The 14,118-nt window shown below is 41.1% G+C and overlaps 1 protein-coding gene across 1 annotated transcript in view; it reads right to left on the bottom strand.

Moving 5' to 3' along the window:
* Positions 1–14,118, bottom strand: part of LOC110032108 — a 38,327-nt gene that overhangs the window by 5,358 nt on the left and 18,851 nt on the right. The window contains exon 11 of the mRNA XM_020735624.1: positions 1,648–1,971. Coding sequence (XP_020591283.1) covers positions 1,648–1,971 — 324 coding nt within the window. The remainder of the gene's footprint in view (positions 1–1,647; positions 1,972–14,118) is intronic.

Raw genomic sequence — 14,118 nt, 5'->3', positions numbered from 1 at the left:
GCCACATATGAATCATCGGACTAGGATAAGTCTAGGGTCTAGGTGGCGAGGGCGATGACGACATTGCTTATGTGTGCTTAAACGAGGGATACGAAGTGGAATTATTAGAATAGCATCTCCTACCTCGAAGACCTTCTACAAGAGAGAGGAAAGGATCGAGGATGCTATTCGCCGACTCTTGGTGGGATTGTTGCCCCCGACACTCTTAGGTTGTCAGTAGTTCTAGCACGATTAGAGTGACTAATCTGTGGACTGTACGACTTTACAAAATATTTATAAAAATGAAACAACAATTTCTTTTGCATGATTAAAAGAACTCTTCATAAAAAAGACTTAAATAATAACTTTTGCATGAAAAATCTTCCTGTGAAAATTTATAAAGGTCCATCGAAAAAAGTTGACCGACAAAGTTGCATCAATATCAATATCTACCCATGGCCCAACTTCTTGAATTTCATGATATTCCCTAGCATGACGACTAGTAGCTGCAATTCTTCCAAAGCGTGAAAAGTGCAAAATATTTATTTTACCAATATTGTTGATAAAGTTTGTCGGGCTTCCTTTAATCATGGTAAGAAAAAGGGTGTTCTTCCAGGAAACATTTCTTGACGAGTGGGTAATATCCAGTGATTAGGAAAATGTGCCATCGTGCTTAAATCTTGAAGAAGATGACAGAAATTGAAAAAATCTCTACAAACGTCAGGTATCCGCTCATTTTTTATTGACTGGATTATCACACTTAAAAGGCCTTTTGTTTCACTCAATGAATTGATTTTTCACCCGTCTTTTTGGTCAGATCCTAGCCTTGCTTCTACCTATAGCACTAGGCTAAGTCGAGTTGAGAAAAGGTGAGTTGGTTCAGCCATGAAATATTTTCACTAAGAAGTCATCCCAGACAACCACCCATAGTTATCAAGGGTGACTACGTGCGTGCCATAGGTTCCCTCACAACCACAAACACCCTCGGTGCCCATAATAATACTAAAATACAGCTAAGATCACAGCTGAAAGAGAAATGTAACAAGCAGCAACCGCATCAGAACAACAAAAACTACCTTTTCAAGAAAGCTATTTCCCTGCTTAGGCACCACTTAATTTTTTTCTCATGGTTATTTTCCCAAAAATGAGAGCAACGCTTCACACGCACAATGAGTGGTTTAAGCCGACCCCACGTAGTGGGATTAAGGCTTTGTTGTTGTTGTTGTTGGTTATTTTCCCAAAAATCTTGTTTATATTGTTCAAGAAAGCAGAAGCAGACAAACACATCGATTAGAACAAGACTGAAGATTTGGCCAAACAGCTCCATAATCCAAGAATGCAGAATAATACATATTTTTACGGAAGTGAGCACAATTAGCTAGCTTCCACTGTCATCCGGAGGAGTAAAGTGCCCAAATAGTCCTCTGACTATTTCCATGAGACCATTTTAGTCCCAGAGTCGATCAAAGTGCCAAATTAGTCCCCAAACTCTTTATGAGCTAAAATTATCCCCATAGAGAACCATTTTAGCCGTCATTAAATGATTCTGGGACTCAATTGAACTTTATAGACACCGAAAGTAAAGTAGCCCCCAATTAAGAGTTGGGGAATCACTTTGGCAATTTTCTCCAAAGATATATATGTAAATCAGTAAGTTGCATGGCTTACCATAACTTTAATTATTGAATTTTCATCGTACAGGCTTTCATTCGTAGATTCTTGAGATGGACTGCTGTTATCTTCTGGCAACTTATTGCTCGAACTGGAGGTGGTCTGAGAAAAAATACGAGCTGAAACATCCGCATGCGCCTCAGCCATAATATCGCTTTTAGAGTGAGCATTGACATCTTTAAGACGGTGTATTTTAAGGAACTCTTCGAATCTATCTTTGCCCATCTGCAGCTTAAACCACTCATTGTGCGTGTGAAGCGTTGCTCTCATTAGCTTCATAAGTTGAGGTTCTTCGATACCAAGCCTTCTGCCCATAGCAACCTATGGTGCCAAAAGTAAATTGCAGATTAAAAAGGTACAAAAATAAATTGCAGATTAAACAGGCATTTCAGGTTCTGAGATATAAATATCAATAAATCACAAATTTAATGATTCCAAAGTAGCCAGAAATAAGTTTGATACAGACCAAGACGAATTTTCACCACAAATTAGGGCAAACAAAATACTTCTCACCAATAACTCAAAACGAGGTAGGCGAAGTCTCCCAACACCTAAAATTCAATACGTAGGGGATCCCTCCCAAACCCTAACCGTAAGTCTCAAGACCACAATCTCATGCATAACCCTAATCCAAAACATATTATTCTATTTACACTCCATAATAATAAATAATAAATTACTAAATTGTCCTTAGCATCTGTATAATAATACTCCCCTCCCAAAAAAAACACATTGTTCTCAAAGTGGAAAAAAAAGATAGTGTTGGATCAAATCGTTCGGCTCCCACGTGGCGTCCTCATCTGACAATCTTTTCCATTTATCAGAAATTTGAAGTAACCCTCATGAGTTTGAATGCAATGTTGTGTGCATCCTTTGGTCACATCTGAATTTGTTGGTACCTTAACTTCAAGTCAATATTGGAAAGCTCTTTTGATACTAGAGTTAACCCAAACCACAAAAGAAATATAATATTTTTGTTGAAATTCAAATAGATTACGACGGCAACTCTTCAAAACAAATAATAAATAATAAATAACCTAAAAAGACACTCTGGGGCGATGGTGAAGGCGGCTAGTGGCGGTTGGCCAACAGGTAGTTATGTTGATAAGAGGTGGTGGTGGCAGCCGGGTGGTTGGAAGATGATTTTAGCAACAAAGGGAAGGCAAAGGAATGGCTATAGTGGTTGTCAGGGAGCTGGGATGGGATGGTGGTTGTCCTGGATGGGTTGGAGAGCTGTGGAGGGCCGTTGGAGATGTGGGATGGGCTGGATAAAAGATTGGGGCTATCATAGGTAGGCGGCAAAGGGATTGTGACACAATAGGAGGGACTGGGGGTGGAGACGCAGCAGGTAGGGCGTAAGGGACTTGCAACCAGCATAGGAGGTTGTAGGTGAGTCTACGACAACTGTAAGTAGAGGTTTTGGGGTTAGTGGCTCGAAGCATGGTGGAGAAGGGTGTAGGATAGAAGATACGGTCTGAGGGAAGGGATGGTGGCAATAACTCCGGACAGGGGTGGGAGCAGCGGCAACAGCAAGGGCTAAAGCAGGAGGTTTGCAACAGTGAAACATGAAAGGTGGGAATGCTGAGAAGATTGCAGCGAGCGGATGAGAAGAGTATGAAAGGATAACTATCCCCACGAGAGCGAGTTACAGTCGAAGCACCCCTCGAACTCTTGGAGAACACCAACATGGATGAGTTACAGCTGGAGCGCCTTCTCGCCTTTGAATGCAGCTTTATACAGGAAAAAAATCGTCGACGACTAGCTTGAATAGAAACTAAGCATAAACTAAACTTAAAACATAGAAAGTGACATATAAATAGTAGTAGCTAATTAAAGAGCCCTCAACCACTGTAAGTAGAGGTTTTGGGGTCAGCGACTGGAAGCATGGTGGAGAAGGGTGTGGGATAGAAGATACTGTCTGAGGGAAGGGATGGAGCCAATAACTCCGGACAGAGGTGGGAGCAGCAGCAACAGCAAGGGCTGGAGCGAGAGGTTTGTGATAGTGAAACAGGAAAGGTAGGAATGCTAGGAAGATTGTAGCGAGCAGATGAGAAGAGTATGAAAGGATAACTATCCTCACAAGAGCGAATTACAGTTGAAGCACCCCTCGAACTCTTGGAGATCACTAACTTGGACGAGTTACAGCTGGAGCGCCTTCTCGCCTTTGAATGCAGCTCTATACGGGAAAAAAATCGTCGACGACTAGCTTTAATAGAAACTCAACAAAAACTAAACTTAAAACATAGAAAGTGATATATAAATAGTAGTAGATAATTAAAGAGCCCTCCCCTCATTTGGGCGCTAGGGGTATCAATTCGAGTCAACGGGTCGGGTTTAGGTATGACCCGACACGAATAGGGGCAACCCAACCAGACCCGAATAATAAATTGGTAGAATTCTTAGACACAAACCCCTAAAAAAATTTGGGTTAACCATAACCCAGATTTTTTTAGTCGAGTTTGACTCGTGTTGGCATGTCGAGTCAATTTTTGACACCTCTATTGGGCGGAAACCTAGCCCCCAAGATAAGGATCAACCGCCCCTATGATACCCCTTGTTGAAGTGGTTTAGTAGTCCGCTTCAGCCCCAGGGTAAGCCTCGCATCAGACTCTCTGGGTGGGGGAGCTTCAACTTCATTCGTTAAAGCTTCTATTTTTTTCGTCAGCGATCCTAGCAACACCGGAATCCCACTATCGGCTAAACTATTTCCTAAAGTAATCCAAAGGTCGCTTAACCAGGCCTGAAGTTGGATTAACACGAGCCTCCATGAACGATGGTGGTCGTTGTGGTAAGATATCAATCATGTTGTTCTGAAATACTCTCTATTGTGGCTGCCCCGTGTCTGGAATCAACGCCTCAACCGTATCATCTTTAATTATCACCAAAACTGTTCCCACTTGTGTTTTTTTTCTACCGACAATGGCACCTCTGATCTTGAGCTTTCCAGAAGGTAGAAGGACCATGTGCTTCTCATCCTTGGGGAAGGAGTAGGTGTTCTCAAGCCCATCTTGTTGAGTCCTAGGGTCGAATTACCACGGTCTCCCCAACAACAGGTGGAAGGCATTCGTGGGAACAGCATCGCACCACACATAATCCTACAACTAGCTTCCAATCGAGAACTCCACTAGGCACACATCAATGTTGACCTTGTTCTCCTTCAATCATCTCAAAAAATACGGCTAGGAGTACCTTTGAGTCATGTGGCCCGACTTCGCCACTGTCTGTGTAGATGTCGGGTTCTTACTATTCCCTTCATCGATGATGAAACTGCACACTTTCTTGTTTATAGTGCAACTACTGTCTGTGACAAAGCCACTGATAATCTCTCGTATCCTCATTCTGTAGAACCCATCGAAGCACGGGCATCTCACATTCATCCAATGGAAGATTATACACCTCACCCTGTTCCATAATTGTTTCCTCGTTGCTAACCTCTTCCACAACACCCTGCTCAGAAAAAAACAACTCGACTCATCGGGTAGCTGAAGGCGATGCGCCCAAATTCATGGTATTTAAAGAATTTTATGGCAGGGATTGTAATAGGTGTGCTACTCTTCTCAGGCTCTTCTCATTGGAAGTAGCTCTATCCTTATTTGAATTAATTTTCTCAACTTCCTGAGGTGTGCTCCTGCTGGTGTATCCAACTGTGAGTGTTGCCTGACTGGTGGTGGTCTACCATGTTTTTGTTGTCTTTCCACTTTCAATGCTAAGGTCTGGACAACTCAAAGTGAACAATAAAGCTACAGCTGCATCACATTACTACTAACGGGCGTCAAACCCCTCAGATAGTGAGTTATAGTGTGTTCCTTTGGCTTGACCAAATCACACGTCATCTGCAATTGGTCAAACTGCGTTGTAATCTCCTCCACTGATAGGTCTCTATGCTGCAGGTGGTGGAGTCCTGGAAACATATCATGACAGTAGTGAAAAGGTAGGTGTTTTCTCTACATCGTCTTTCACATCTTCTCCAACTTGGTAATCTTATCATTACCTTCTCTCTTCCTCTGCATCTGCAAGTTTTCCTACCACAAGTAGGCACTCTATTACGATTTGATAGTTGTAAGCTTCATCATTTTATCTTTTGACATCTCTTTGTACTTGAAAATCCGCTCAACTGATAGTAACCATTCGATAAAGTCGTGTGGATCTATACCTCCATCGAACACCAGTAAATCCACATTTTTTTCTGAATTCCTTATGTCCTCCATAGGTCACCTCTTTCGGTCTCCTATGATATTAGATTCCAAAGCGTCATGGTCTTTTTTCTTCATCACTGAAATCCTCTCTATAAATGTAGTTGAATTCTTGTCTCTTTCGCCTCTTCGACTTTCCCTATCACTATCGAGGTAAGTCCCCCTGGGTTTCATCCTCAATGCCCGTAAGTTTCTATTGAAGTCGACGGATCCCTCATTGTATTTCTTCTTATGAATGTTCGGGCATCTATCTTTGGTTACATGACTAACGTTTAAAGTTGAGAGTGAAAGAGTAAAATTGATTTAGGGTTACTAATTTTGAAAATCAACAAAGAAAAATTCGGGTTAGGTCAAAATTTGGCTATGGGTTGGGAATAGTTAAAAAAATTTGGTGGAAGGGTGAGGAGGATGATGGAAAGCCTAAAATGGTCTAGAGTTATGATAGCTCTGATATCAAATGATACCGGAGTTAACCCAAACAACAATAACAATAACAACAACAAAACCTTTATCCCACTATGTAAGGTCAGCTACATGAATCCTTTTTCTCCATTGCGTCTTATTTAGTGTCAGATTTTCAGATTTTCATTTAATTCTAATAAATAATTCTAATAAATTAAGATCATTTTTTATACAATATGCCCAACAAAAGAAATAAAATATTATTGCTAAAATTCAAATACATTACAATGACGACCCTTCAAAATAGAAAATAAACGATAAGAAATCTAGCAAGACACCCTAGGGCGACGACAAATGGGGTGAGTGACGGCTGGTCAACAGGTAGGTTTGTTGGTAAGAGGTTGTGGTGGTAGCCGAGTGGTTGGAAGATGGTGACGCAGGGGCTAATGGTCCAGCAGGGAGGTTAAACCGGCCGACTGTTTTGGGTGGAAAACTTTGTGTGGGATTTACAGCCCCCTTTACCCCTATTCTCCCACCTATCTTATTATATATTCATTGCATGTTGTTTAGGGTCTAGTTTTTTATTGTCTTTGATTTCAATTTATTGTCTCTAAGGCGTTTCTCCCTTCTGAGAGCTATATCCAACAGCGAGAAAGTGTTTCGGTCGTAACTCGTTTGAGAAGGTGATTATCCCCATTATTTCTCCTCCCTGTTGTCTCTAGCCCTATATTCTCATTCACAAGCTCGCTACTATCACCCTGAAGCCTGCCCTTTTTGTTTTCCCTGTAGCCAGTGGTTTTTCCCGCACATTTCTACTTCTATTCTTGCTTTTCCCAAACTTTTTTTCTTCCAGTCGACCACTCCAAGCCATAAAATTGTTGTCAATTGCTTTTCCAACATCTTTCTGCTTCTAGACGCCCGCTCCAGGCCTTAGCCTTACCGCCAGTTATTTTTCCCCGCACCTTTCTGATCCGCTCGCACTCCACAAGCCCATCCTCCCAGCTGTGTTTTTGTCCAACTGCATCAACATATTCCCAACCCAATTTATGTTAATGGCTTGTTAACATTCCTATACTCCTCACAGCCCCAATACACATTACACGCATCCTACTACAATCACCACCTCTCCTTCGTCGTCGCCCTAGGATGTCCTTATATGTTTGTTATGTTTATTTCTTATTTTAAGAGTCTGTCATTGTAACCTACTTTAATTTCAACAATAATATTTTCATTCCTATTGTGGTTTGGGTTAACTTTGGTATTAGATAGTTTTGGCAATAAGGGGAAGACATAAGAATGGTTACAGTGGCTGTTAGAGAGCTGGGATGGGATTGCGGTTGTCCTGGATGGGTTGAGATGTGGGGAGCTGTTGGAGATATGGGCTGAACTAGATAAGTGATGAAGGCTATAGCAGGACGGCGCTAGAGGGAATACGACACAGTACAAGGGATCTGGGGGTGGAGGCAGAGCAGGCAAGCCGTGAGGGACTTGCGGCCAGCAGGGGAGGCTGCAGGGAAGACTGTGGTAACTACAGGTAGGGTTTTAGGGTTGGCAGATGGAAGTAAGGAGGAGAAGGGTGCATGATGGAGGATACAACCCGGGGGAAAGGTTGGCAACAGTAACTTTGGAAAGGGATGGGAGCAACGACAACAACAATGGTTGGAACAGGAGGTTCGCGACAGTGAAACTGGAAGGGTGGGAATGTCGAGGAGATGGCATTGAGCAAGTCGGCGAATGTGAAAGGATAACTATCACCGCAGAACGAGTTAGTGTCGGAGCACCCCTCAAACCTTTGGAAAAGATCGTCACCTTGTATGAGTTATAGTCGGAGCAACTTCCCGCCTTTGGATATACCTCAGGACGGGGAAAATAGCCGCCTACTGCTAGCTTGGACAAAAACTCAACAAAAACTAAACCTAAAACAGAAAAAACAACATATAAATAGTAGTAGTAACTAAGAGGGGCCCTCACTCACTTGGGTTGCAACCCTGTTCCCCAAGAAAATGACCAACCGCCCCTATGAGACCTCTTGGTGAACCAGTTCAGCAATCTGGCTAAGCCCCAAGGTAAGCTTTGCATCAACCATAGCCCCAAAAAACTCGTCCCGTAATGCATTGATCACTGGAATCTTTGCCAAATCCCTATCATGTGCATCTTTGTGCTATGTAACTCGATCAAGAATTCCAGCCTTACGTCCTGAATCTCTCTCACCATAGTCTTGAGCATCAACAAAATCTTTCACAAACTGAGGTCATCACGAAGCACCACCATATCTCCCTTCTATATACGTTGCAATGTCAAAGTCGGTCCCTTACGAACTACCCTACTCATCTCCACCTATCTCATTCCCATCTATACACCTGAATGACCTTCTGATTGAAAAACTGCAACTACAAAAGGCTCTAAAGAAGTTGGATGCAGCCCTCCACCGTGGTCCCATGATTCCCTATTCCAAGCCGCAATCCTTCGAATCGATCTTGTCCAGCCCCGAATCACACGTCGTCACATTTCTCATGCTACCACCTCAATTCTCTCCCAACACCTTCATTGAATTCAACATACTTCAATTCATTCCCGTCGATGTGTTATTTCTTCCAAGTGTTACCACTTGAGTCTTCTTCCAATTGCTTCGCTCGATCATGTGGCTCTCGATTATCCTACAACAGTGACGTTCCCCTAATGCCCCAGGAATTCCCGTGATGCAGCTCGCATTTGCTCCTGATACCTTTGCTCAATCATGCGGCTCCAACTTCATCTAAAGCAGACAGCCCTGATGCCACACAATTTCTTCAAAATTTTGTCACTCACGTCTGTTCCAAAAGTCATCACTCGATCCCATAATAAGAGATGATTGATTTGTGTAAAACTCCATGATCTTCTCCACCACTTCTTCCAAGGTCATTAATCTCCCCTCCACGAACGAGAGCCACCCCTCCACGAACGAGAAATGGTCATGCATTCCATATTTGTTTTGGCCCATCTCTTCCTTTAATTTCTTCTCTACTCTTTGCTTGTCATTAACATTTTTTTTTATCACAGAAGTGCACTCGATAACTTTGGATAGTTGTAATCGTGCTTGAACAACAAATTTCGGTTACGATAGAGGTGTGTATTGCGGATCGAGAGAAAATTAGTCCGATTTACTCGCCCTCGATCCCTTCATTGGCTTCTCAGCTATCTCGGATCGCGAATGTTTCGCTGGGTTAAGTCACAAAAGCGGCATTGTACGTTGTGATCCTTCCTAAGTAGCTTGAATCGCGACTGTATCACGAGATTAGGGTGCGACATAGACAACTTGTAAGCCAAGATCTCATCTGCCTCCTTAATCGCGGTTGTTTCGTGTGGTTCAATCACGAAGGTGGCGACGCAAAGGAGACGTGTACGTTGCAATTCCGTCGTTTGTGTCCTAGGTATGTCGTATTAAGCAACCTTATCGTTGTGTGGCCGCAATTCTTCCTAAGATCTCGTCGTTGGCTATGTGGAAACTCTGGCAACTCGGAAAGAGACTAGAGCACGGTCGATCCCTTCTTCTTTGCCTCATAGAAATAAATGCTTTGATATCAATTTGATATAAGCCAAGAAGAAGTTCCACAGCAAATTAGGGCAAACAAAAAACTTTTCTCCAATAACACAAAACCACACAACTCAAATACAAAGAGATAAACACCTCAAATTTAGGTGTCGGCGTAACCGAGTTCTAAAAAGAAGAAACAAGAAAACAAAAGGAATGAACATTTCCATGAAACTGTATATAGCCAATTTCCACATTTTACATGTGCCTTAAAGAGACCCAAGGATGATATGGACTCGGAAAAATTATGAACACTTCTAATGAAATTGTTAATGCACAATTAAAAAAACATATTAGAAAATAAAAAGAAAGATTTGCCAACATAGCACTTAATTCCTATGTATATACCTATCTAACACCTAAACTTCAATTTTTACATATATGCCATCTTATCTAGACAAGAGAGGGTGTATTTCACTGTTTAAAAGTTAAAATTGTGGTTTTTTTATGTGATATGAAAGTTTTGAGTGGTATAAATGTAAAAAAAAAGAGTTTAGGTGTTAAATATGTAAATACATAGGAATGTAAATGCAGCACATAAGCAAATGAATGTAATTAATCATAAAATTTACAGAAAATCAAGATTATTATAATTAGATCAAGCTTATAAAAGAAAAACAAAGAAAGGTGCTGCTGACGCCTAAACAAAACATGGGTTTCCACGCCATATTTCCAATTCAATTTAGCATAACATGTTTAATCAGGAATCTGGTATCAGATAAACTAATCTTCAAATTATCCATACCAAGTATTTATAAGTTTCAGAAAAAAGCGGACATTAAATACAGTAAAAAAACATTAGTAATTCTGTTTAAGAAAGAACAACTACTGACCAGCCTAAAATACATCCTACTAAGCTTTCATTGTAAACACTTCATTGCAGTACAAAAGCATATATGCAAATTAATCACAAATTCAAACACAATTAAAAAAAAAATTGCGTCCAGTCCCCAAACAAGAAATTTTTTAATGAGTATGGGTTAGGTTATCTGATGAATTAAGGATTCAACTTTCTGTATTAACCGGAAAAAAAAAACGCAACACTCTAAGCTAGGTAAAATACATTAATAATTCTGTCGAAGAAAAAACCAACTACTTTGAGCTACCTAAAACAAATTTTGTTAGACTTCATTTTGAACACTTAACAAAGAAAACGGCAATGCCCTAATTAATATATATATATATATATATATATATATATATGAAAATAAAGAATGCAATACAAAGCAGAATAAATGTGTCTTGATCATAAAAGTAAAGAAAATCAAGATGTTCTGACAGGATTTCCGATCATTATTGAACATTTCAATCAATTCAATACTCAAAATAAGAAGAATAGATGAAAAGATACAATAAGGGAAAAGTTTATTTATTCCTTATATCATCACCTTATATGGAATTATTTATAAGCTCGTAAGGCTGTTTTAAGTTAATTAACTCACTTCTAACTACTAACTAATTACAAATCTATTCACAGCATGTTCATGATGAGCACACCAAACTTTAAAAACAATGAAAAACATGTGTTGCGACAAGTTTATAAATTCAATTTAACGTAATCTATTTTTAATGAGAAGAGATCCGGTTATCAGTAGATTAAGAATAGAACATCTTGTACCAAGTATTTGTATGTTTCCAGAAAAAAGTAGCATAAACGGTGTTAAACAATGTTGTAACATCTGAATCCATTAAAAAAACATTAATAACACTGTTTAAAGCAAATCAGTGCTCTAAGCTGCCTAAATCAAGCCTTGCTAAGCCCTACAGTGAAAGCTTAGCGGCTGTTTGGATTCATGTATTTGTCTTGTAAGGAAAACAGAATGAAGGGTTTTCAAAATTTTGGCATTTGGTTGGGTGAAAACGAAATGCAATGTAAAATTTTTGTGAATTTGAAATTCAACCCAAAGTAGAAAACTTGTGTGTTTAGAATTCGTCTGATTTAAGCGATTTCCAAATACACTATAAGTTGTAGCCCATGTTGCCACAACAGGCAGCAGCCTTTGCAGTGGGACGGCCACCACAGCCACTGACGCCTGCCAGTCTCATTTCCTGTCGCCGCAAACCACTGCCTGCGGATGTATTTGTCTTGTAAAGAAAACAGAATGAAGGGTTTTCAAAATTTTGGCATTTGGTTGGGTGAAAACAAAATGCAATGTAAAATTTAGGTGAATTTGAAATTCACCCCACAGTAGAAAACTTGTGTTTAGAATTCGTCAGATTTAAGCGATTTCCAAATACACTATAAGTTGTAGCCCATGTTGCCAGAACAGGCAGCAGCCTTTGCAGTGGGACGACAGCCACAGCCACTGACGCCTGCCAGCCCCCCCCCCCCCGCCCCCCCGGTCACTAGCGAGCATATTGAAATGTGAAATCATGTATTTATTTTACTTTGAACCAAATAATTCCAATACAATACTTTTACACTGTATTTCTTTTACGCTGCATTTCTTTTTCAGCAAAGCAAATAGTTCCAGTAAAATTAATGCCTATTAAAATGCAAATTCCAAATGTTGTGAAAAAGCATATGAATGTAAACTACTCATTAATATGTTCATAATTAAAAAAAAAAACCCATGCAACTTGGATTGCCAAACCAGATTTCCACGTTTCCAAATGCAGTTGAGCAAAACAAGCCTTAATGATCAGAGCTCTTGATAGTCTTTTTATCAGGTCAATTAAGGATAAACTTTCAGTAACATACATTTAAATTTTTATAGAAGCAGCAGAAATAAGTTTGCCATAATCATGATTTACAATACTGTAAACATCTGAATCTGGTAATAAACATTCATAGTTCAATTCTAAAGCAGAATAAGCGCTCAGAGCTACCTACTAAGCTTCATAGTTGTGTTGCCTACTAAAAAAAAACTCTTTAACATTAAAAAACCACAAGAATAAAAAAGAATCAATCAGATTAAAAACATTCAATGCTTTGAAAACATGTTTTCTCATTAAAAACACTTCAAAAAAGATCTCATTATATGTGTGAATTGAAACTCTCCAGACAAAGGATAGTGACTTGGAACATGCACAGCATTGCAAAGCACCCAAAGTAGAAGCAAAAATGCAATAAAATTACTAATCTTTTTTTTCTGTCAAAATGAAAGTAAGAAATAGACACATACACACATGCATGTGTTGACCTCATTTTTGGTGAGGTCTTAGTCTCCTACTCTTAGAACATAGGATCTAGCTTTAGGAGTTCTTATTGACAATCCTAGCGGACTAGCAATGGAGCCCACCTCCCGTAGAACTTCAAGTCACTTCTTGACTCATTTTTGTGAAGAACTCGCATGAGTGGTTCGAAGCACTCAACTTTTAGTTGCAAGGGCTAAGGACCAACATGTAGAGGGCCCGAAATTGAGTTCCTATAGGATCAAATAGCCTTAGGTGAACCCTTTGTGACTCGATTATTCGTGAACGCCGCATTTCACGCACTCACTGCATCACACACGACTTTGAATTGAATCGGCTCGCCCGTCGGCGAACTCGTCCGGACGACCCCGGATGACGAAACGGACCGCGCCGAAGCGTCCGGAACGTCAACTTTAGCTAGGAAGGACACCCATATTGCTGGGGTTATACGCGCACACAAATGACACGGAAATCGGTGCATTTTTTTTAGCGAGCGTGGGCCCGGGCCCAACCCAGGTTCATTTTGAGTTTGACTTGAGCTGATTGTAGGCTAAGCCCGGGCTAATTACCTTAGCCCACAGATTTTAAATTTCAAATTTCAAAATTCAAAATGAAAATTAATTCTTTTCCAATTAAACCTCCCTGCCTATGTGGAAACAATTTAATTCCTCGCCTAATCTCGCGTAACGTTCACCTCGGCTATACAATCCCGCTTAGCTCCTTCCTGAGGGCCGCTCTCCGGTCTGGTTCCTCTCTTCTTTCGCTCTGCACCGAAAACTCCTCTTCCCTGCCTCGTGCTCGAGACAGGTCAGCTTCCCCCTGCCTCTACCGATCCCGGCTCCCTCGTCTCGCTCAGCTCGCGTTTCCTGCTCGACTTCCTTGCGTTCGATCCCGACTCCCTCCTACTCGGCTCGGACATTCCTGCCCGGTTCCCTCCCGATCCCGCTCGACAAGAAGAGCGCTCGACTCCGCCGAAATCCCCGCTCGGACGCTCCTCTGCGAACAGGAAGACCCCTGCTCGTCTCCTCCCTGCCTCCGTCTCTCGCACCGAAGCCGCAGCCGTACTCGCCATCCTCTCTGCGCCGAAGAAACGCCTCGCCTGCTCGCTTCTTCCCTGCGTCGAAGAAGCTCGATCCCGATTCCTGCACTCGCCTGATCGCCTCTTCC

This window comes from Phalaenopsis equestris, unplaced genomic scaffold, assembly GCF_001263595.1.
Source record: "Phalaenopsis equestris unplaced genomic scaffold, ASM126359v1 Scaffold000878, whole genome shotgun sequence".
Taxonomy (NCBI): domain Eukaryota; kingdom Viridiplantae; phylum Streptophyta; class Magnoliopsida; order Asparagales; family Orchidaceae; genus Phalaenopsis; species Phalaenopsis equestris.
Note: the sequence above shows the minus strand (reverse complement) of the source record. Positions and strands in the feature narration are given on the sequence as shown.